At 34.8% G+C, this 25173-nt stretch overlaps 1 protein-coding gene and 2 pseudogenes across 1 annotated transcript; 2 read left to right on the forward strand and 1 right to left on the reverse strand.

Moving 5' to 3' along the window:
• Positions 1 to 12337: 12337 nt before the first annotated feature.
• On the reverse strand, positions 12338 to 20603 carry LOC124831488 (uncharacterized). The gene is made up of 4 exons (XM_088112966.1): positions 20585 to 20603; positions 19140 to 19231; positions 13141 to 13245; positions 12338 to 13053 (listed from the first exon to the last, which is right to left on the reverse strand). The coding sequence occupies exons 1-4, from the start codon at positions 20601 to 20603 to the stop codon at positions 12502 to 12504; spliced, it is 768 nt and encodes a 255-aa protein (XP_087969092.1). The 3' UTR covers positions 12338 to 12501.
• An 831-nt stretch (positions 20604 to 21434) lies between these two features.
• Positions 21435 to 22237, forward strand: LOC148200495 (UDP-glycosyltransferase 83A1-like; annotated as a pseudogene).
• A 716-nt stretch (positions 22238 to 22953) lies between these two features.
• LOC148200496 (uncharacterized) lies at positions 22954 to 24463 on the forward strand (annotated as a pseudogene).
• Positions 24464 to 25173: the final 710 nt, after the last annotated feature.

Genomic DNA, 25173 nt, shown 5'->3' on the forward strand with positions numbered 1-25173 from the left:
AAAATCGTCAATCTCTCACCGCTTCTCGTTTGCCACGCTCGCTTCGTCTCGTTTGAAACTTCGAACACCCAACTCTCCACTACCATCCACCTTTGACGCGGATCTCGAGGCCAAGATGAGCCGGAACGAGCTGAATCGAGAAGCTAAGCGCGTTGTCAAGTGGGGGATGGACTTGGCTTCCTTCTCTACTCCACAAAACAAACACATCCTTAGGTTTTCGATCACTCTTTTCATTTCCCGTTATACCCTCTTCCTTTTCCTCAATGCCCGCTTCGCAAAGTTCCCACCTTTGCTCAAAACCTGTGTGCTTTATGTTAGGTTGATGCAGGGTCGCTTCCTTGGACCAAGTTGTACGTCTCGAAGAGCGCGTTCGAGAAGGTTCTCCTGTTACAAGCGATGTAGGCGATTGAGGTGGCGATGAAGAGGTTCTTCTACGCGTACAAACAAGTTTTGACGGTGGTGATGGGAAGCTCGGAGGCTAACGGCAACCGAGTTGGGCTGAGTTGGGGATGGGGATGGGGATTTTGGGACTGTTATGGATGATTTTGGGTTGAGTTTCAAAAAAGTTTGTTGTACAGGTTTATGTCTGAAACCTTTTGTCCCAAATAATTTCCTCTTCAACTGAGTGTTGAGTGGTTTAAATATGATGTAGAACCTTGAAAAGAGTTTACTAGATGTTGCGAACAATTTGGGAAGAGCTTCCTCAGTTGTAAAGGAAAGTTTTTCAAAAATTGATACACCTACTGACTCTACTGAAGCGGTAAAACTTCTGAAAACACTTTATTGGCTGGCGAAGGAAGGGGAAGTGAATTAGAATGGGAGTGGTCGGGAGAGGGAAGATGCGGCGGGGAAAGGTTGGCGGGGAAAGGCTGGCGCAAAAGAAAAGAACACTCTATTGCCTCGGTTCAGGTCCAAACCGAGGCAGTAGACTCCACAATACTACCTCTGTTCACAACCGAGGCAAAAAGGGATAGACTTTTTGTCTCGCCTGTATATGTCTCGGTTCAGGAACCGTTGTCTATGAGCTAAAATAACCGATGCCGTTTCCCTTAACATCACTAGTATCATTACACTTCCTAATCAAAGATTTAAATTTTTTTTAATAATCATTTTTAATATATCTTTTTTTAAGTTAAATACTCAATGGATTATAACTTTCGTTATTTTCTTCTCTAAGACATTTATTTACATTTTATCTTTAAATCTTTGATGGATATTTTAATTAAAATTTTAAGTATTTTTAAGTTTCTCTTTTACTCTGTTAACTCATTGTTTTTATGAGAATCAAGGCGTTTTTAATTATTTTGTAATATATTATGTTTTCAACAAATTAATGGATATATAGGAGTTGAAAAAAATCATATATAAAAAGAACTAAGATAAAATATATTTAATTTTGGAGGTAATTTTAATAATATTGTTGTTCATTAAAAAAATAAAAATGTTACATGTAATACGACATAAAAGTTAAGTAAATTTGTTTTGTTAATTAAAAATACTCTTAATACAAAGGAAAATTATATTTTTTTTAGATTTTGCTAGTTATAATATTTTGTAGTTGCTCCTGTTTTCATTGGTCTAACCTAATAGCTTTTATGTGTAACTTATGAAAATAGTTTACAATTTAAATTTGCTAAATTTGACACTGTAAAAACAGCTTATACAAGACTGTTTTCATTTCTGGTACAAATATATATATATATATATATATATATATATATATATATATATATATATATATATATATATATATATATATATATATATAATGAAAGTGTTTGCATTTGCATAAATGTTTGAAATAAATTATAAATAGGATTTTATGTAATACATCCAGTGCTGTTGTTTTTGTTCATTGATTTTTCAGTCATTGATTTTATGTAATATATTAACTGTTGATCTTTTTTGTTCTGTACAGATGCTGCTTTTTGGCTGCATGTTATAATCTTTTCCATGGATTTGAATGGTGAGATATGTTAATATATGATTTTCTTGTAGAAAGTTGAAGCAAATCTTCTTGTAATCTTTCATATTGTTGTAGAAAGTTACTCTAAATAGCCTTTATTTTCTTGTTAAAGTACTTGTATTTTAGGGATAATACTTTAAAAGAAAAATAGTATTGGTTGTGGTAACGGTGTGTCTTGGCAGTAAGGGTGCTTTACTTTTTCTTAAAAAATGAAAAGAAAAATCCAAAAGATTTGTTAAAGTATGCTATAGAAAAACACTCTTATTAGTTGGGGTAACGGTGACAAGCATTTGTATTGGCAGTAAGAACGGTGGTTTGCTTTTTCTTAAAAACCCAAAATCAGAGCCAAAACCTTGTATAGTCTGTGTGATACTGTAAGTCAGGCAGTTGTATTGGCCATGGTAACGGTGCATTGTTTTTTCAACCATAGCAGATAAGTGAGAACAAGTTTCGTACTTTAATAATACCCAACTCAACTTGTTCATTTGATGAGAGAAAGAAATAGTGATATCTTGTTAGGGAAGAGAAGAAGAACAAGGGATAATTGTTTGCCGTATGTGTTCTTTTTTAAGGGTAAGTTATATATATACACTAGTAAAAAAAAAAAGATTTTAACGCGTCTTATATGATCGAAGCATATCAAAACGTGGTGGCATTGTTATTGTCTTGGTTATAGGGGGAATCGAGGTATATAACCCTGTAGAAATCTCCTCTCTCTTATGCAAGTCAGATTTTTCATTTGACAAACTTTTCAAAAATAGGGGAACCGAAGCGTATAACCCTCTGCAACTCAGACTTTTCATACGAACAATTTTCTTCTTCCTCTTCACGCGAACTTTCCTTCCTCTCCATGAACACCCCCAGACAGCACCTTCCTCTCCACGAACAACCCCAGATAGCGCCTTTCAGCTCCGACAACCGTCGGGGAGCTTCCATGGCGTGGTGAACATTGGCGCCATGGTGATGGACGAGTCCGACTTCCGCACGTTGGAGGATTCAAGCGACAGGGTACCCAGACGATAGGAAAACCCAACCACGTCTTGGGATGCATAGCGATGTTCATCACGATGGCCAAGACCTCCTCCGTGATTCCAACAACGTGTTGTTTTGATTGCAATCTCCTTCCGAATCAGATCTCGACGAAGCCGAATTAGAGTGATTGGAAACGGTAGCCTCGTCCAATTGCAGTTCTCCGTTCGGAGAAAAGGAGCAATGTTTGAATTGATTGCAGATACACGAAGAAGGATCAAATTGAGTATGAGGTAGAGAAAGAGAATGCGAATGAGAATCCATTGACGGTAGAGTCAGGAAGGATGTTAGTCCCCAAAATGGCGAGTTAGGGTTGCTTTGATTTCGTCGAGGGGGTTTCTCAATGACGTGGTAGGTGGATCGAGTGTGGTGTCATTTTCATAATCTCCATTGCGATCAAGTCTGCGAAAGATAAATCGAAGGGAGAGGAAGTGTTTTTGAGTGAATCTGGCATCGTCTTCTTTGTCGCGGACGATTCACTAGCGAAAATTCAAACTCGCGAGTGCGCGATCCTGTGGCGTACCCTTGGCAGTGGAGTTGGAAGGACGTTTTTGGGGATGGAGATTTTGGGACTTCTATGGATGGTGTTGACAATGAGGTGATGGGGTTGGGGTTTGAGTATGAGGCAGAGGAAGGGGAGGTGAATTACAGTGAGAGTGGTCGGGAGAGGGAAGACGCGACGGAGAAAGGCTAGTGCAAAAGAAAAAAAAACACTCTACTGTCTCGGTTCAGATCTCAACCAAGGCAGTAGAGTCCACAATACTACCTCCGTTCACAACCGAGACAAAAAGGGATAGACTTTTTGCCTCGTCTGTATATACTTCAGTTTAGGAATCATTGTCTATGAATCAAAATAACCGATGTATTTTCTCTGCACTAGTGATATTACCTCCTTAATTTCTTAATGCATATTTTCGTTTAGTTATTCATTCTCTTTTTTTCTTGGAGAAAATTGGAGAAAGCAGTGACGAAAATAGTTTTGATATAATGTATGGCATCTATTTACCTTTTACAAATCATTTATATCTACGTAACATACCCATTCATCCATATCCATTTTAAAGCTTTTGTTTTTCTTGTGTTTACAACATGTATTTTTATTATTTTAGAATGGTGCTGCTATATATTATTTTGGGGGATAAGTGTAACATTTAGATGAAATATGTGAATAAATATTTCAATAACGATTTGTATGTATTTAAATTTAATGGTTGTTATTCTTAATTGTAACAATTAATTTTAATTATTTAAGTCTTCATTAAATGTAAATTCAATTTTTTAAATATGAAATTAAATGATGAATTCTAACTTCAACTTATATTTATTTAAAAAAATTATTTTTTCTTTTAAAACATTTAATAGCATTAAATTAACTTAAGTCAAACGTCTCCTAAATATTATTTCATTTAATATATATTTGTGTAGTCTCATGGATTCGTAAAACAGGAAAAAACAGTGCAGGAATGATTATTTACAATTCAGATCTTAGTATTTTATAGTCATAAAAAATTCTTCATCTTCTAATTAGAAGGAAAAAAAATTACAATTTCTCAGAAAATGTTACAAACATGGTTTTTAGGCTTAAAATAAAATTAAAATAATAAGTGAAATGATGAAAGTAAAGATGAAACATATATTAATAATAGTTTTACAATCAAATCCTATAATTTACTCAATTTTGTATACTCACAAGTCTCACTGTTTTATGTGTTTGTTTGTGAAAACCTTATTCAGTCACATTGTGGTCCATTTCAAATTCTTTAACATATTCTTCTTTTGGCTTTATGCAACAGAACTATATTATACAACTATTTCTTTGAACAAAACTCCAAAAAATCACAATAAGCCTTATACTCTTTTATAATTTAAGTCTAATATAATAAATCGTAATTTGATATTAAAAACTACAGTAAGAAAATGTATTATAAAATTAAATTAAAATTTAAAATTCACACTAATAACAATTTAATTTTATTATTTTTAATAATTTTATATGGAAATTAAAATAATTTTTTACTGTTTGAAACCAAAATATATAAAAACAATTTTTATAATGCAATAGACATTACAAGAAATAAATATATCCAAGCTAGGTAAATAAACAGGTCACATTCATTTTTGTGTACGAAAGGAACAAACAACATTTTGATACAAAATAATGGTCAATGAAAAGTAAAAAAGAGTATGCAAAAAAAGTAGAAGAAAAATAGGAGAGAGAGTATTTAAAATAGAAGAAAAGTATGCAGATATAATTGAGACACTTTTTAAACGATGGACTAATTTGACATTTTTAAGTAAAACTTGAAACAAAATAAGATATTAAACCTAAAAAAAAGGCCTTGAGTTCCTATGTGTCCTTCCACTGTTCTCATATATATATGTATACAGATATGTATGTATACAGATATGTATGTATACACATATATATATATATATATATATATATATATATATATATATATATATATATATATATATATATATATATATATATATATATATATATATATTTATATATCTTTTGATATGACACATATTATAAGTGGGACAATAGTTATATCAATTGTTTGTAATGAATACATATACGCATAAAAAGTTAGAATAAAATTATTTTAAATTAAAACTCTAATATATTAATTTAATTAAGCTATTATGCAAGGTTGCTGTAATAAAGAAATAATATCAATACAAAAATTAAATTAAGTTAGCAAGTAGAAAAATGAAATTCTTTATCAGCATTTTATACAAATTTTATTTATAACTTTTCAAATAAAACTTGAAATGAGGTAAAGTTTAATTCTAATCCTACATTTTCATATTCAAAGAATTCATTTTTTCAACTGTACCTTCTAAAATAAATATTTTAATTTTAGTTTTTTACATATATATATATATATATATATATATATATATATATATATATATATATATATATATATATATATATATCATAAAATTTGTATAAAAACATACAAAAAAAATAAAGCTAGTAACATTATTATATATATTCAGTTAATCTTTGAAATTTATAAATAATTCATATACACAATAAATAATTCATACACAGTGACCTAATAAAACTATTTATGATGAACAACTTTTACAAATAATCCTACATATTTCAAAAAATGGATTATAAGATTGGTTTCCTTGAAATGAAACCTTGTTCAGATATCAATGTTGCAATCTTTGATTCAAGTGTAATGACTTGAGATGATGGAAGTAGGTTCCATCTTGAAACTGAGGTTGGCCAATCTTCTCCCACTAGTTGAGAAGTACATATTAAAGTGTAATGCAAATTCTAGAAGAATGTAGAAGCTCCTTAAGATAGAAGAATTGAAATGTAATACAAGTTCTAGAATATTCTAGAAAAACCTAAGATAGGAAGAAAAATCAAGAATATTCTACATAGGTAAAAATCTAGAACATTCCACATAAGTTGTGGCTAGTATGTTCTAGAATAATCTATGGGTCTATAAATACCCATGAACTCTACCATTTGATATATGTAGCCAACATCTATCATTTTGTATGAACCAACATCTACTACAACTAAAGACGACTACAACACATCTTCCAACTACTACTTCTACATTCAACTATCTCTACATTTTCTCTACCACATCAACTACTCCTTTCACAACCTCAAAATACTAACAGTGGTATCAGAGCTACGTTCGGTCATCTACTGGGTGTAGATAAAATTTTCAACTACCTCAACCAAAACTATAACTCATTCTACTACTTCCAAATATATTCTCAACACATGGCTACTACTAATCAAACATCATCAATTCCAGTACCTATTTTCAAAGGAGAAAGTTATGATTTTTGGAGTGTCAAAATGAAGACATTCTTCCGCTCTCAAGATTTATGGGATATCATAGAAGAGGGATTCACTATTCCAGAAGACACCTCTACTCTTACTGCAGCTCAAAAGAAGGAGTTGAAAGAAAACAAGCAGAAGGATTCAAGGGCTTTATTTGTTCTTCAACAAGCAGTTGATGACACAATTTTTCCAAGGATAATTGGTGCCACAAGTGCAAAACAAGCTTGGAACACAATACAAGAGGAGTTTCAAGGAAGTGACGAGGTACGCAATATTAAACTTCATTCTCTAAGACGAGAGTTTGAATTATTAAGAATGAAAGAATCTGAGACCATTAAAGACTACTATTCTAGAATAAAAGAAATAGTTAGTCAGATGAGAGCCTATGGGGAAAATATTCTTGACAAAAAGATCGTTGAGAAAATTTTAATTTCTATTCCCCAAAAGTATGATGCAATCGCAACCGCGATTGAACAAACAAAAGATTTGGCTACATTGTCAGTCACACAACTAATGGGCTCTCTTGAAGCTTATGAACAAAGATTGAAAAGGCATGAAGAAGACTCGGTTGAAAATGCCTTTCAATCAAAACTAAAATTACGGTCTCAGAATAAAGAATATGAAGGAAATAAAAGTAGAGAAGAAATTTCTAGAAATAAAGAAAATCCTAGAAGCTTCTCGAAGACTCGTCAAGAAAAATATCCTCCATGTGGCATATGTAAAAAGACAAGTCACTTGGAAAAAGATTGTTGGCATCATGGAAAACCTCAATGCCACTATTGCAAGAAATTTGGTCACGTAGAAAAGTATTGTCGTAATAAAAATAAGTATCAAGCAAACTTTGCGGAAGAAGATAATCAAGAGAAACTCTTATTCTACGCCAATCAAGAATCTTCTGGTAGAGAAGGAAGTTGGTACTTGGATAGTGGATGCAGCAATCACATGGCGAAAGATCAAAGCATCTTCAAAGACATTGATAAATCTGTCAATGTCAAAGTTCGGCTAGGAAATGGCACCACAGTGGAGTCTCGAGGCAAAGGAACTGTCATGGTGGAGACAAAGAAAGGTACTAAATTCATCAAAGACGTTTTACTAGTTCCAAATCTTAAAGAAAATCTTTTAAGTATTGGCCAAATGATGGAGAATGGATATTCTCTTCATTTTGAGAAAGATACATGCAAAATTTATGACAATAAAATGATAGAAATTGGCCAAGTAAAAATGGAGAAGAGAAATAGAAGCTTTCCTATAAGCTTCAAACCTGGAACTAATATTGCCATGAAGGTAGAAGTTGATGACTCATGGCTTTGGCATAGGAGATTTGGCCACTTCAACACACATGCCTTAAAACTTCTATATACGAAAAACATGATGAGAGATCTTCCATGCTTGAAGGAGAATAATGAATCATGTGAAGGATGTCTCCTCGGAAAACAACATCGATTACCATTCTCGACAGACAAAGCATGGAGAGCAAAAGACTTATTGGAGTTGATTCATACCGATGTTTGCGGACCGATGAGAACACCTTCACATCATAACAACAGGTATTTCATCCTCTTCATTGATGACTTCTCTAGAATGACATGGGTCTATTTCTTAAAGGCAAAGTCAGAAGTTTTTGGAGTATTCAAGAAATTCAAGGCCCTTGTTGAGAAGCAAAATGGAAAACAGCTAAAAGTACTTAGAAGTGATCGTGGCAAGGAGTACACATCTCACGAGTTTGACAAATTCTGTGAAGATGAAGGCATAGAGCGACAACTTACAGTCGCATATACTCCACAACAAAATGGCGTGTCAGAGAGAAAGAATCGCACAGTTATGGAGATGGCAAGATCAATGCTGAAAGAGAAAAGTATGCCTAATACTTTTTGGGCTGAAGCAGTTTACACTGCAGTTTATATTCTAAACAGATGTCCAACTAAAGCAGTCCAAGATAAGACTCCTATTGAAGCTTGGAGTGGGAGAAAGCCATCGGCTAAACACCTACGAGTATTTGGATCTATCTGCTACATACATGTTCCTGATCAAAGGAGGCACAAGCTTGAAGACAAAACTATACGAGGAATATTTTTGGGATATAGCACACAGTCAAAAGGCTATCGAGTTTACAACCTACAAACTAAAAAGCTCGTCATCAGTCGAGATGTTGAAGTTGATGAAAATGCTTCTTGGAATTGGGAAGAAGAAAAAGTTGTTAAAAGCAACATTCTACTTCCAGTGCAACAATCTCAAGAAGAAACTCAAGAAGAGGAAGAAAATTTAGGTACGCTTTCTTCACCTCCACAACAAGATTCTTCACCTGAATCTAGTCCAAGAAGAGTAAGATCTTTGGTAGACATATATGAAACTTGCAATATGGCCATGATTGAACCTAACTGTTATGAAGAAACATCAAAGCAAGAAGTATGGTCAAGGAAATGGAGGAAGAAGATCAAACTGAAGATATGTTACCAAGACAAAGATTTGAACTACTATGCACAATGTTTGGAGTTACCGAATTTGCATTAAGGAGGAGTATTAAAGTGTAATGCAAATTCTAGAAGAATGTAGAAGCTCCTTAAGATAGAAGAATTGAAATGTAATACAAGTTCTAGAATATTCTAGAAAAACCTAAGATAGGAAGAAAAATCAAGAATATTCTACATAGGTAAAAATCTAGAACATTCCACATAAGTTGTGGCTAGTATGTTCTAGAATAATCTATGGGTCTATAAATACCCATGAACTCTACCATTTGATATATGTAGCCAACATCTATCATTTTGTATGAACCAACATCTACTACAACTAAAGACGACTACAACACATCTTCCAACTACTACTTCTACATTCAACTATCTCTACATTTTCTCTACCACATCAACTACTCCTTTCACAACCTCAAAATACTAACAGTACAGGCTAATGACGGAATGCCAATTTCTCAATTTGTGACGGGTCTTACAAACAAAATGGAAGACGAGTGGTTTGCAATTTGGAGTAGGAGAAAGGAATTCCCTCTTTGAATGATGAATTGAAGGGAGTAGCAAAGGCAAGACGACTGGTTTGCAATTTTGCAATTGTGAAATTGAATCAGTGAAGAGTTATGTTCATCTACACTTCCTTTACTGATCAATTCTTTAAACATTGATTCAACTTCTCTTCCCTAAAAATAAAGAACCTGATTAAATTTACACACACAAGAATAACATGGAAGAAACACTTGATAAATATATTATGAATAGCTGCCACTATAAGTGTAAAGCAAGAATTAAGCTTCAATAATAATACCATTTTTTTGTAGAGTAGATAATTTAATGTAACAAAAGACAATATGATTCCCGGTGAAAAAACTCAATTAAATGACCAGCTGCAAAATAATCTAAATTTTAACTTTTAAGTTATATGATACTGATAGAAATAAGTAGCTCCAAAATTTGTAACATCCTTTGTAACATTAAAGGAATTTGCCAACTTTTCAATCAGTCAACTATTAAATGTAATTAATAAAAGAAATGAGAAAATATTCTTAACATGAATCCATAGCTTTCTGAATACTCTGCAAAAGTTTAAAAGCTACAAGTCATTTTCACTCACATCGTCATTACCTTATCACAAGTTAGAAAAATAACATACCTTTTTTAATGTTTTTGAAGTCTTCTTAACTGCAACTAACTTAAAATTATATCCCTTGGTTCTTTGATACAGAGTTCCTGATACAAAACAATATATTTTTTCCTTTGTGCTCTTCCACTGTTCCCACATCTTCATATATATATATATATATATATATATATATATATATATATATATATATCTTTGATATGATGCATATTATAAGTGGGACAATAGCACTAGATCTAGTTGAGATTTCTTCCTTTAAGAGTGGTCTAAGCATATCACACTTTTATAAAAAATACAAACATCTAAAATAACAAAAGAAAAAATCCAGGGACCATTCAATCAAAACTTCGATGCACAAAGTAACATGTTACATTACAAACACCTCAACAATGCACCACCTAATTTCATTAGTGCCAAGACAGGTTGGAAGAAATCACATTTACAACTGTTTAAATCTATTCAGAAGGTTACATTATGAATAACATCAATTAGGTTAGACCAATAGACCTTTGATTATAGTTATTAGGCTTAATTACCTACTTAGTCCTCATGTTAGGAGGTAATTTTCTGTTTAGTACCCAGTTTTAAAAATGTAGGCATTTGGTACCTATGTTTTGAAATTTGTATCAATTCAATCCTATCCAGTTAACGGCGTTATAATTGATGCGAGAAATTAAGGACGTTAATGATAGCCTGGGTGGAATAGCTATCAAATGTTTGAATGCATCTTCATTAACGTCCTTAATTTCTCGCATCAATTATAACGCCGTTAACTGGATAGGATTGAATTGATACAAATTTCAAAACATAGGTACCAAATGCCTACATTTTTAAAACCGGGTACTAAACAGAAAATTACCTCCTAACATGGGGACTAAGTAGGTAATTAAGCCTAGTTATTATTATCATTATTAAACTATAACTCTTGTGTGCATGCTCAAAATGTAGGAAAAAATACTACAGATTCTTACAAATTTTATGAATTATTCTGAGTTGAGAAAGACAACCATGGTTTACATTTTATGAACTTTACTGAACCCATTGGAAGCAAGCTGAACCCATTGTCACCACCATTCAGCACAAATATGAACCTTAGATGAAAAAGCAGTGACCGAGTTTAGTGTTGAGTTGGGAGCGCGTTGATGGTGAAGAGTAAAGAATCGGTGACCTGAGGAATCACACATAAATTTATTATTATTGGTAAGAGGTTTGCATCTTTACACAGCCATTGCAGAGAAATGTTATAACTGATGTATCGTCCAATATACCAATAGAGTGTTTCTATAATTATACAGCCATGCACCGATGTCCTCTCCAATGGGGTGCCTCCTTAATGACATATCATGTGATGTCCAAAATGAGATATTTTATGCTTTTAAATTTTTTAAATCATTATTTTACACTAAATATATGTAAAGTATTAAAAAAAATGTATGTTTTATATTATAATCACTACAAAAAAGAAGGGCATTACCGAAAGCCATAAGCCCTCGGAAACAGCCCAAAATCGTCGGTAGAAGGCATTTACAGATGACTTATCGATGGCCAAAAGGCCCTCGGTAAATCCCTTGTCGCTAACATTTACCGAGAGCTTCCGCCCTTCGGTAATTACCGAAGGGCAGAAGCCTTCGGTAATTACCGAAGGGCAGAAGCCTTCAGTAATTACCGAAGAGCAGAAGCCTTCGGTAATCAGCGAACGTGGTTATTTACCGAAGGGCAAAAGCCTTCGGTAAGTTCGAGGGAGATATAAGACACATTTGTATTTATTATGAAACCAACAACATAAATAGACCTGCATAGCAATTTTCATACACCAACAGACCTGCATAACATTTTTCAAGCACATACAGACCTGCATGATGTGCATCTCAAAGATGCAATCATTGATCAATAATATCCATAGAACATCCATTAATTAGCTGAACATGTATTTATGGTTAAAACATAAAACAATGTGGAATAATGATGTTCTAACATCCAAAGTCATCCAGTTGATCTAACATAGAAATGATCTAAACTCCAAATGTTCTAATATCGAAATGTTTGTATAACAAGTAATAACAAAATGAAACTAATAATGTACATAGTTATCATCAGAATGATCTTCATCATCCTGCTCCTCTATTGATGGCTGGACTGGTGTGGGTTGGACTGATGAAGGTTGGACTGATGAAGGTTGGACTGATGAGGGTTGGACTGATGTGGGCTGTTGAGAGGCAGCGGGTGACAAGGAGGGTCGTGGCTGGGTCGGAGGGATATTGAATTCATCCTCTGAAGTTTGAGGCAACACTCTCATGACCATGGCCTTAAAGTTTGTAAACTCTGCTCTCAGATCAGTGATTTCCTGGTCATGTTGCTCTAGTGCCTGCGTGAGGCGGAGAATGACCTCGTCAGGAGCAGTGGTGGAAGAAGAAGGTTGGTGCTTCAGAGTACCTCCTCTCGACGTTGTATAGTTTGCAGCAAGTTGTCCTGCACCGTACACTCGTCCCTTTTTCTTCCCACCAACGATGTCGACCCAGCACTGTGTCCTACGGATGTCATCTTCTGCATTACTGCCATCATCCGGTGTAGGAGCTGACTCATGTTCAGATCTAACCTGTGAAAGTCTCGTAGAAAATTCTTCCTGTTGAAACATTAAAAGCAATGTTAGGGAATGATAGAATGACATAAATGAAAAGTTAGTAAGTCTTATAATGTGGAATTTGCTTACATGAGTCTTCCGAGATCTTTCATCAATGAATTGATTAGTTCCCTTCCTTACATGAGTCTGTGCAAAGACCTCATCAACATGGACCGCCCGTCCCAGAGCTTGTGCCTGTAAGATAATTTACAATTAGAAGTGTACATATGAAATAGAAAATGCATAACTTATATATGAAAGAAAAAGTTATCTAATGAAATTTTACCATACGAATGGCATGCTCATGAATGGTTATCGACCCACCAGTATGCAGGGTGCCACCCTTTTTCAGATGCTCTGTTTCTCTGCGCCTTGGCACACTTATTGCGAAACTCTAATGTATTCCAATGAGCCAGTAAAGAGTTCCAAATTTGTTCGCCCAGCTAGTAAGGGCGCTCTCCTGCATTGCGGGCATCCCTAAACATCTCTGAAGCCGATGAGATGCTTTCATGTGGAAATTTCTGTGTATCTGTGTTTCATGTTCAGGTTTCCACTGCACCTTCATCTGTAACATTAAACAGAACAAAAATTGATTAATGAACATACTAAAATAAGAGGGACAATTAGTTTAATGGATTGCTCACCTGAAAGCGCTCCCAGAATGGCTTTCTGTCGTCATCAGGTATTGCTCCCCAAGTAGGCCATGGACTTAAAAACTGTTGCTTAATTGACCGTGTGATGGCCTGGGAAGCAACCCTAGATGGAATAAACTTGCATAATAAAAGTCATTTCAATTACAGTAAGGTATAAACATGAAATTATACGAAGAGATTAAAATCTTACCCTTTACCATATGGCTCAATCCATGGTCGATCATGGAGGGGCGGGTCAAGACCTTCACCATCACCACTTGAATCTGGATCAGCAGATGGTGTGACAATCTCAGAAGGTGGTATACAAGATGAGGAAGGTATAAAAGTAGGGTCAGGGAGAGGAGTGGGGGTAATAACCACAGGGGAGGAGTGAGGGTTATAATCACAGGAGGAGGAAGAGGGTCTGCTGCAAGGGTAGTAGAAGGGTGTGCTGCAGGAGTAGGAGAAGGGTGTACTGCAGGGGTAGGATCACGGTGTATTGTAAAGGTAGGAGTAGGGTCTACTGCAGGAGTAAGAGGCTGTATTGTAGGGGTAGGAGGAGGACCCACAGATGATGTACCGGGGGTAGCAATGGTAGGTACTCTAGCAGACACCCTAAGTACATACTTTGGTGCCTGCCGTTGCCTCTTTTTAGGCCTTGCTACCCCCTTTCCTTTATCCAGACGTTCTGATCCTTGTCCTGTCATTACTGCATTGAAATGGTTACAAATGAAGGGAAAAAAATAAATGAATAAGGAAGGATCAATGGTTTTGAAAGTCAATGTATAAATAATTCCATACAACTTTTTAGATAGTATTTTAGATAACTCTATTGAAATGATAGTTCAATTTGCTACAATAGATGTCGAACATTCAATCGTCGTCATCATTATCTTCATCTTCATCGCCTTCTTCATCATCGTCATTATCATCATCATCTTCTTCTTCGTCGTCGTCGTCATCATCATCATCTTCTTCTTCTTCTTGTTCTTCTTCTTCTTCCTCTTCTTCTTGTTCTTCATCGCCTTGTATTAGTGCTTCTAATTCATCTCCATCACCATCAGGGTCGACCAATGCGGTTATACGTTCAACTTCAATAATTTGTTGTGGTTGTGAAATTTGGTCAAGTTGGTAGGCAACGTCTTCCTCAACCTCATTTGAGTCAATGCGACCTCTAGGCTTGGTTTGTATTGCTACGACCCAACCACGCTTGTCAATATTGCGGAATGGTGGATATGGCACATAATAAACCTGTTTGACATTAGTTGGTAGAATGAAAGGATCAAACGGTCTATATCTTAATCTCTGGTTGAATTCAGTATCAGTTAACCAATGTGTGAATTCTTTCCTTGCGTGACGGCCTGATTGTCAAAAAACTGATAATGCACCTTCACGTGGTTCTACTTTCCATTGCATTTCATTTCTGACATGAGTGGGGGATAACATGAAGTTTTTGAATTAATGTGAACAAAAGTATGTTGTCTCTCTGTGCAAGTAGGCTGCACAAATTGAGCCTTCTACTCTAGCTTTATTTTTAACTGAACGTTTGGATTCTCCCATAAACCTCTCAAATGGATACATCCACCTGTATTGCACCGGTCCCCCAAGCCAAGATTCATATGCAAGATGAATTGGAATATGCTCCATTGAATCAAAGAATGCAGGAGGGAATATTCTTTCCAATTTGTAGAGAATAATTGGGATATTTTCATCCATCTTTTTAAGTGAATTCTCCTTTAGTGTCGTGCAACACAAATCTTTAAAGAAGTTACTAATTTCTATCAGTGGATTTAACACGTGCATTGGCAAACAACTGAACGCAAGAGGGATGAAAGTCTCTATGAATACATGACAATCATGACTCTTCAACCCTTGAATTGTATCGTTCTGAACATTGGCACATCTGGACAAGTTAGAAGCATATCCATCTGGCATTCTAAGCTCCTTGATCCATCCACACACTATTCTTGTCTCGTCTTTTGACATGGTGTAATTTGCTTTTGGTTTAAATAATCGGCCGTTACCTTGCGCCTTCAACTCTAAGTCTTTTTGTCCACAATACAAAGGTAAATCTTTTCTTGCTTTCTCATTATCTTTTGTCTTACCTATAACATTCATAACTGTGTTGAACACATTGTCAAAGAAGTTTTTTCTGTGTGCAGGACATCGAGGTTGTGTCTTAGCAAGTTGTCTTTCCAATAGGGAAGTTCCCAGAATATGCTTCTTTTAGTCCAATTATGCCATTCTCCAAACCCTTCTATCCTATTGTGACCAGATTCAGTGACTTTTGGATAGTCTTTAACTCTTCTCCAAACGTGTGATCCAGTCAACTTCGGCGGGGGCAAATCCGTTTCAACTTACCCTTTGCGAAAAGCCTTTTTGTTTCTTCTAAAGGGGTGATCATTGGGCAAGAACCATCGATGACAGTCAAACCAACTACTTTTTCGACCATAACTCAATTGGAATGACTTTGTATGTTCCATGCAATGCGGACAAGCTAATCGACCATGCGTGCTCCAACCAGATAACATGTCGTACGCTAGGAAGTCATTAATAGTCCACATCAAGGCTTCCCTCATAAGGAAATTTTGCTTCCTTGAAACGTCATACGTCCAAACACTATTCCATAACTTCTTCAAATCATCAATCAAAGGCTCCAAATAAACATCAATCAATGATTTGGGATTAGATGGACCTGGTATTATACACGATAAAAACATGTAAGGCTTTGTCATATACACATCTCAGGTGGTAGATTGTATGGGGTAACTATCACGAGCCAACATGAATATGGTGATGCAGAGGCCTGAATGTACGGGGTAAACCCATCAGAGCATAGACCAAGTCTGACGTTACGCGGTTCACTAGCAAAGGAAGGATGTTTACGATTGAAGTGCTTCCAAGCTTCACCATCAGAAGGATGACGCAAAAATCCTTCAGTTTTGTTACCATCATGCCATGTCATGTGTTCTGATGTTTGCATTGAAGTAAACATTCTTTGTAATCTTGGAATTATAGGCAAGTAGAACATGAACTTTAAGGGAATAGGTTTTTTTTGCCTCCGGCCAGCATGCATCGTATGATATCTTTGTGAGCCACAAAACTTGCATTCAACCAATAATGCATCATTTTTGCCACTATCATTGTCGTAGAATAACATACATCCATTAACACAACAATCAATCTTCTTGGCTTCCAATCCCAACTTTGAGACACATTTTTTGGCTTGGTAATAATTCTTCGGCAGAAAATTGTTTGGTGGTGTCAAATCTAACATCAATTTTGTATAAAAGTCCACTGCTTGAATGGGCACGTTCCAATTAGATTTGCCAGCCATGAGTCTAATGCACACTGATAATTTTGACTCAGTTGAACCTTCAAATACAGGTAGATTTGCCTTTGTCAGTAAATTGTAAAACCTCTGAGTGGTTTCATTTGGAGGCTCTTCATAATGACTATTGTTTGTTTCTTGTTCAGCATGGCAACGAAGAGCATTGTCGACCATCTCTTGCATATCGGCAAATTGATCTATCTCAGATGTATGTACAATAGTATTCGAACCTGATGCAAGCCGTTTTTCAGCTGCAGTGGAGTTCGAAGGAGTTTCTTCCCTTTGAAATGTCCAAACCGTGTAATTAGGCATGAACCCTTTTTGGTATAGGTGAAGTTTGACGACTTCATCTTTCAAAATCCTTGTACATTCGCACTTGATGCATGGACATCGAATCCCTCCATCAACAACATAATATTGATATCGTCGAGCCGTCTCCACAAACTCTTCAACTCCAATGACAAAAGATTCCTTCAAACCTCTCCTTCCACTATAACAACGGTTGTACACCCATCCACGATGGTTGAGTGAGAAAATGGGCCATGTTCTGTGACAAGCCAAACATATAAAAATTTAGCCAAAACAGCAACACTCCATGTGACATAAGTAATAAACTTATTACTAATCAAGTCAAACATGGAAGGCAATTTCAACACTATTGTCATAGGCATTCAATAAGGGCATCCAAAGAGAAGTCCTCAGTATTGAAATGCCTTTGACATCCTAAGTGGTTGTGTATACAATTTGGGGGAGTCAATAATCTGACATTACTAAAGTTCTCTTTTATAGAGTACTTTCACGTATTTTGTATATTGTAAGTGTTTAAGGTACTATTACCCTTCTCATTCTATTGAGAATGTTTTTAGTAACATAGGACTTTAAATGACTACTTAACTTAATCAAGGAGTAGCCTAATAAATGAACATACAATATACAGGAGCATACAATATATACATCAACATACAACATATAGATGAACATTCACTGGTGGTCTAAATGCAGGTTTGATAACAAATTTGTCCAAGGAAATAAAATTCTCACCTACTTTAGTCTATTTATAGTGTTCGATAGTCAAATTCTATTTTTCTTTTTATTTTTCAATTGACACTTCAATTTTATCTTTCTTTTATCTTTTAAAAGTGGTGTAGATAGTTACTTTACTGTTTTCGTGACAACTTTAATATACTTTTCGGTCTTTGGACTTGTAGTGTATTTTAGGTACTACTTTTAGGTTTCTAAGTTGACAAATTTTGAGTTTTAGGTATTTTATGTAGTGTGAGTGCTTAAATAGCTACGTTCTACCATTCTTAACTTGTTGGGATAGTTTATTTGTAGTATATTTTCCTAGTTTAGTGCAGTTTGCAAAATTAGTACAATATTTTTCAGTTTTAAGTAGTGATTTTTAGTTATTTCATCTAATTTCTGTTTAACTCCACCTTGTTGCTGTTTTCTGGGTTGGTCTTGTGCACTTACACATTCTATAGTCACTTTAAACATTGCCTAGTTAATTGAATGTTATAAACTCACTTTTGGTGGTGTGAGGGAGTGATTATTCTACAGTTTTGGCCATAACAAAGTCAGATTTCGAAGTCTACCATTTGTATGTTGTGTCACAGTTTGAGCAAGTCTAAAGTGATCTTTAAAAGTTGGAGCAGAGTTCAATTATTGATATAATGGTGTAAGTGCATAATAGTATACTAAACCATCAAAATTCAATCAAAACTGGGAACTGGCAAGGTGTTTTTTAGTAACAGTTTGGATGGACCAGCACTGGAAAATAATGTATATAATATGTGAGATAAACAATAATACATAACTTTAATCTATATTTTAATGCTTGAGGGATTAAAGTAGTATAATATTTAACGTAAATATGACAAAACATTGATGGACCAGCACTGGAAAATTGGCAACACGTTGTGACAGGGGAATGACTCTGATTCACTGCCCTTTTACCATACAAATCATAATTTAAATCAAATAGAAGTCCACAGTTCAAAATATTCCAATAAGGTTATCTACAATGCTAAAATAAGCACATATCCAACAATGTTTACAATAAATGCACATTCAGGCAACAATAACAGGACTTTGAAAAATATAATTAAATATCATTGACTACATACTTTTTTCAGATGCTTAACTTCTCGTAATTTGCAACACCTCAAAATTTGACTCCAACTTCTAATAATTGAACACTGGGTCTTCCTCCAAAAACCTACATTTGCAACATATAATAATCTTTAAATACCAACATATAATAATCTTACATATTATAATCAAACAGTAGCTTAAAATGAATAATGCACGAGAAAAAGTTCTTCATTTGGTGGTTTGACACCCAAAAACGTATGCAAATGTTTTAAACACTCGACTAAAGGTTCAAACAACTTGATTTGATTATTTTAATTGTGTTTAAACTCTCAAAGGAGTTATTAGGTACTACCATAATACTTACACCTATTTTGAGTATTAGGTAGTTGTTTACTTTTGAATAGGATATCAAAAGCACATATTCTTAGCCTACATTAGGCCAAATTCCACAATTAGGTACTTTTTAGTACATAGTTTAAGGTTTTAACTAGTGTCATTTTAAGTAGTGTCATCCCATCATTTCAAAGTGAACTTAGTTCAAACAGTCAAGTATACAATAAATATACACAATAACAATAGTTATTTAATTATCTACTAACAAATCAAATTTGGTCAAGAAGCAACTCCAAAATCACAATCAGGAGACCAATGGCTGGTGGGCTACACACATTTGATAGAAAAATTCTGCAAAAAAATATATTTGCAGACATACAACTTAGAGAAAGGTAATGAGCAACACAACAGACTAACTCCTGAAGATCAACTCTAAATCAGATGCAGACAAGCAATTAAAGCTCAATTATGAACAACAGAACAACTTTCACATATAGTGGAGACAAAACCAAGATAGTGAACAAGACAAGCAAGAAACAACCTATTTACAACAGTTGGCACAAAGCACGGTGAGCACTTCCAAGGACATAAAAAATACTCCAACAACATAAATAGAAAAAAAGGAAACTTCAATTCTCAAACAATCTTATTTCGTCCGAGGAAGTTAGATTAAGTTGGAGCCACGTGCAAAGTTTCATATTTAAAGCAAAACTTTCACTTTTGTTTTCGGAAAAGAAAACAACACAAAAAGGTAATTGAATGAATGAACCAGCAATACAGAAAAAGATTAAAAATTGAGTGTAGTATATAGGTGAAGAAGTGATGGAGAAAAAAGGGAAAGAAGACGAGGGAACTGAAGTGGAGAAATTAATTCATTTCTCTCTGTTTTCCCCTTTAATCAAATAATACTTTCAAATAATTATAGTAACATTGATAAACTTATCATGATTTATGGATAATAAGATTATTTTATTATTACAATTTCTATACAATTAAAAAAGATTGTTTTTTTAAACTTATTTGCTATTGAATTTAGAAGTATAATCTGGACAATTTTTTTTTTCCTTATATAGTGTGTATGATTGGTCTCCTCATACAAGTACCATGTTACGCTTGCAAACAATTAAGTTCACATTACAACTACAATGATCTTTATCAACCATATCAGTTATTGAGTTGATAACCAAAAAATAGAACTGATACAGATGCCAAAAAAAATCAGAGAACCTGTTTCTGCATATTTTGGAGTTTTCTTAAAATAGAAGAACAGAAATGAAAATTACAATGATAACTCTAAATAAATGTTAGGTTTCAGAAATAAGAGAGGAAGGTTCAAAGGAAAAGAAACAGAGAGAAGATGGAGAATGATTATTTTTGTTCCGTTTTCTCACTCGAAGCAAAGACTCTATTAGGGATATAACTAAATTGTGCAAAGAAAATAAAAGATTGAGCAGCTGACTGATAAGTTACTGTGTAAACTTTTTATGTAAATAACTCCTTGAATATAATTCTGTTGGCATGTTAAATGAAATATTAATCTATGTAATTATATCTATGTAAGTCCTTGAATATAAGTCCTTGAATATATCAAGTCCTTGAATACAATGTTGACATTTTAATCTATGTAATTATATCTTTTACTAACATCATGTATAAAAGTATACACAAACGAATTCATTTTAAAATTAAAGTAAATAACAAAACAATATTAGTTAAGATTATGAAAAATATTCATTTAAACATATTTAAAATAAGAATTCAAAAGTTTAAATGATTATATTTGATTTTCATTCCTTTTTTCTGAAAATGTTCCTTTTCTCATAACGAAAGAAAATTTTAATTTCAATTTTCTATTTCTCAATTAAATTCAACAATTTAACTGATTTATTTAAATGATAAATTTAACCTGGACTTTTTTTAAAACATAAGTTACATTGTTCTCATTAATTTGTTTACAATATTTTCAATAACATTATTATTTTAATCTCTTCTTCTTACATATTATTTATTTTAGTCATTCTCTCTCTTGTATAGAAACCATGAGGAAGATTATTATTCTAATTCCAGAAATTCAGTTGACCAAACCCATCAACTTTGAATTGTACGAGATACATCAGTTGCCTGTATGGACTTTAATAACTATATATATAAGGCAAAAGCATCATACACACAAACAACACAAACACACATTTCGTTCCTACAATTGATTCGAGTCTTCCCAATTGTTCTATTGTTTCTACCTATTGATTCACCAAAATGGACATCCCTCACTTTCTTTGTTTACCATTGCCTATTCAAGGACATGTGAACCCCCTCATGTAGTTTTCTCTTCTTTTGGCCAAACATGGTTGCAAGGTCACTTTTGTCCACACAGAGTTCAGCCACAAACGAGCCAATACTGCTGGTTGTGACAACAAGGAGGAGGCACTGGTAAAGATGGTGACTCTTCCTGATGGTTTGGACCCTCAGGATGACAGAAGCGATGTGGCCAAACTTTTTGTTTCAATGAAAAGCACCATGCCTGCTCTGCTTCTAAAGCTCATACAAGACATTGATGCCTCCGATGTTGGGAACAAGATAACATGTATAATTGTTACCATAAATATGGGTTGGGGTTTGGAAGTAGGAAATAAAATGGGAACCAAAGGGGCTCTTCTCTGTCCATCATCTGCAACTTCTTTGGCTTGTGTTGCCTGCATCCCAAACCTTATTGAAGATGGCATTATTGATTCTCATGGTACTTATTCCCTTCCTTTGAATTTTTAATTATGTATTGTAATTGCTTCTCCCATGTGTTAAATACTTGAATTAACCTCGCTGAAGAGTTATCATACCAGTATTCAAAATGTTACTTTTTACTGACTTTGTCAATTACGGATATGTGCTGGTTATTAAAAATGTTAAACTTTTTATGTAAACATTTATGTATTATATATATATATATATATATAAGGGGACTTTTTTCTTATTTCATAAAGCATTGTCTTAATATACATAGTAGTCATTTCTCCAAATTACTTTTACTTGCTTTTCTTTTTCTTTTTGCAATTATCAGCTGCCAAGTCAGAAAGCTAAGTGGTTTTGGTGACTATTTGTGCCTATTGTGATGACATTGGTTTGTCATGATTTCCCATTTATATCTTTGATGAACGCCAGATCCTAAGAATGCATATAGCTCTGAGGAATATCTTAAAATTACAGAGGAATAGCTGAAGGCATCTGCTGCACAACAACAGGAGCAAACACCTCCCAAGGAACGCGAGGATGAGCCTCAAATCAAGCCACCTGGTTAGTCTTTTATGTAGCATTTTTTTTATACTTTTTCTCTCTTTCCACTCTCTTTTCTCTCATTATTCTCGGGAGGCAATATTCCTGGCCTCTAATCCAACAACTCTACCCAATCACCTACACATTGTCACTACACCCCTGGCGAAAATCACACGAAAGTGACTGAACCTAAAGGGAAGGGTCTAAGACAGGAGGCCTCAACCTCAGATTGAGAAGGTGAAACGCATGGTCAGCTACAATTACTATAGCTACTCTTCAGCAGGCAATTGCCTCCTATTTCTGTGATATTAGATCAAATTACAACGAACAACATTTACTTTTATCTTATCTTAGGACCTAGTAATCGAGTTCACATTCCAAAGAAATTCAAAAATATGAGTAAGGTCCACCACAATTTTTGTAAATTTTTATAAAGGTGCTACTTTTATAAACTTTTGTTGTTGCTAGTTTAAGTTAAAAATTTAAAAATTTATAAATCTCTTCAATAGGGTTTTTATTTATCATTTAGTAAGTCTCATTTCTCAAATTAATCAAACAGTAAAAAGCAATATAGACATCTACCTACAACCAGAAGTTTCATATAAGGGTAGGGACCTATATATATTTTCATCATAGCTATATTGCTAATATGGGTTTCTAAGTTTTCACCACGGTTCTTATGCTTTAGCTGTTGAGGTCTCTTCTAAACTTAGCCTTTGACCTAATTTTGTAAAATTAAAACTTTAACCCTACTATTCATACTGTTGAGGTCACTTGGCTGTATTCATACACTTCTCTCAAACCCTGCTAAGCCACCTTTCATAGATTGGTATTGCATTCTTGGAGTGAGTATTTCATACATACTATACTACCACTTTTCTCTCTTCTTTTATATGATCATGCTAATTAATCTCTCCATATTGGGTTCTCATAGGTGGAAGAAAATGCAGGGTTGCTCACCATCCGCCAGCAATACCGTAAACTTGGTAGGCTTAACTCCTTTGTTTTCTTCATTTTTTTCATGGTTTCTTTCTTTTGTATAACAAGAACTGTTGCTTTTGATTCAGCCCTGCAACTTCATCCGGACAAGAACAAACATCCAAAGGCTGAAATTGCTTTCAAACTTATATCTGAGGTGAGTTTCTGACACACAGTGTTCTTGAGTAAAGAAGTTAATTAAACGCTAATTGGATTTTTGTTGTAGGCATATATGTGTCTGTCTGATGCTGAAAAAAGGAAAGGTTTTGACTCAAAAACAACTACAAATTTATGCTTTGAGAGCAATAGAATTCCATATACATATAAAAAAGTCCCTGTCCCTGGCAATTCCAATGGGTCGACACGATCTTACAAAGTTCGGAGAAATATTAAAGAGATGAGAGAAATGTTGAAGGAGGAGGCTAAGGTTATAGACAAGTGTCTCCGAGCAAATTTGATGTCAAAGAAATAGTCTCCACTGTACAATCCTGCAGATTACAGACATGGAAGCAGATTTTTGCATAAAGTTGAGAGAGAAGTTCCTATTTTCAATCCATTGAAATACTTGTACCAAGGATATCCTCATCTCAGAGATCATGTTCATCACAATTGGGAGACATATTGGTACTTTGATACACAAAATCTTGTGCAGAATCACAAGGGAGAAGCTAAGTATCTGTACGTTGATTGGAAACAAATCAAGGGGAAGTTAGAGGTTGAAAGGTTCATAGTTGAAGTTTGGCGTACTTAGAGCACACACTTGCAGGCATTAGAAGCAAACGCAACTCAATCTTCACCACCTCGTTTGCTTTTATTTTCCCTAAACTACGATTAAGGTTATTTAAACCTTCTCACTGGCATGCCAATGAGAAGCCCCTCATTCCAATTGAAAACCAATCTTTCTCAATCAAACAACATCATACACTAACATCAAACAGATTGAAGAACATTGTAACTCATAATGAATTTTTAAACGCACAACATACCTCAACCGAGATAGCCCTTGACGATGGCAACCTTTGTACACCACGACAGCGACACAACCCCACAACAGCCACTCCAGCCAAGTCCCTCAACCAAGTTCCTTCAATCATATACTAACAAGTGAATGAAAAGTAGATGAAGGCAGCAACACTCTAGGGTTCAGCAATATGAACATGACAGTGTGAATGAAATTCTGTGGAACTTACCGCTACCAAGATACCGCTTCACGAGCACGACAGCGACAGAAGCCCACAACTGCCCCTCCAACAAAGTCCCTCAACCTCCACACTACCAACCCTCAACGAAGCAGCGGACCGACGACGAACCCTAGCCCAACACTCCCAAAACCACCACGCACCGTCAACAAAGACCGATCAACGCACCACTCACCACCGTGACGGACCACCACCGGTGACTAACCGAGAAACTGACAGAGCTTGAAGAAAGGGAGGGAAGTGTGTGAAGAAAGGGATGAGATGGACGAAAGCGACGAAGCTGAAGAAA

Source organism: Vigna umbellata, chromosome 4, assembly GCF_029865625.1.
Source record: "Vigna umbellata cultivar VRB3 chromosome 4, Vumbellata_1.0, whole genome shotgun sequence".
Lineage (NCBI taxonomy): Eukaryota > Viridiplantae > Streptophyta > Magnoliopsida > Fabales > Fabaceae > Vigna > Vigna umbellata.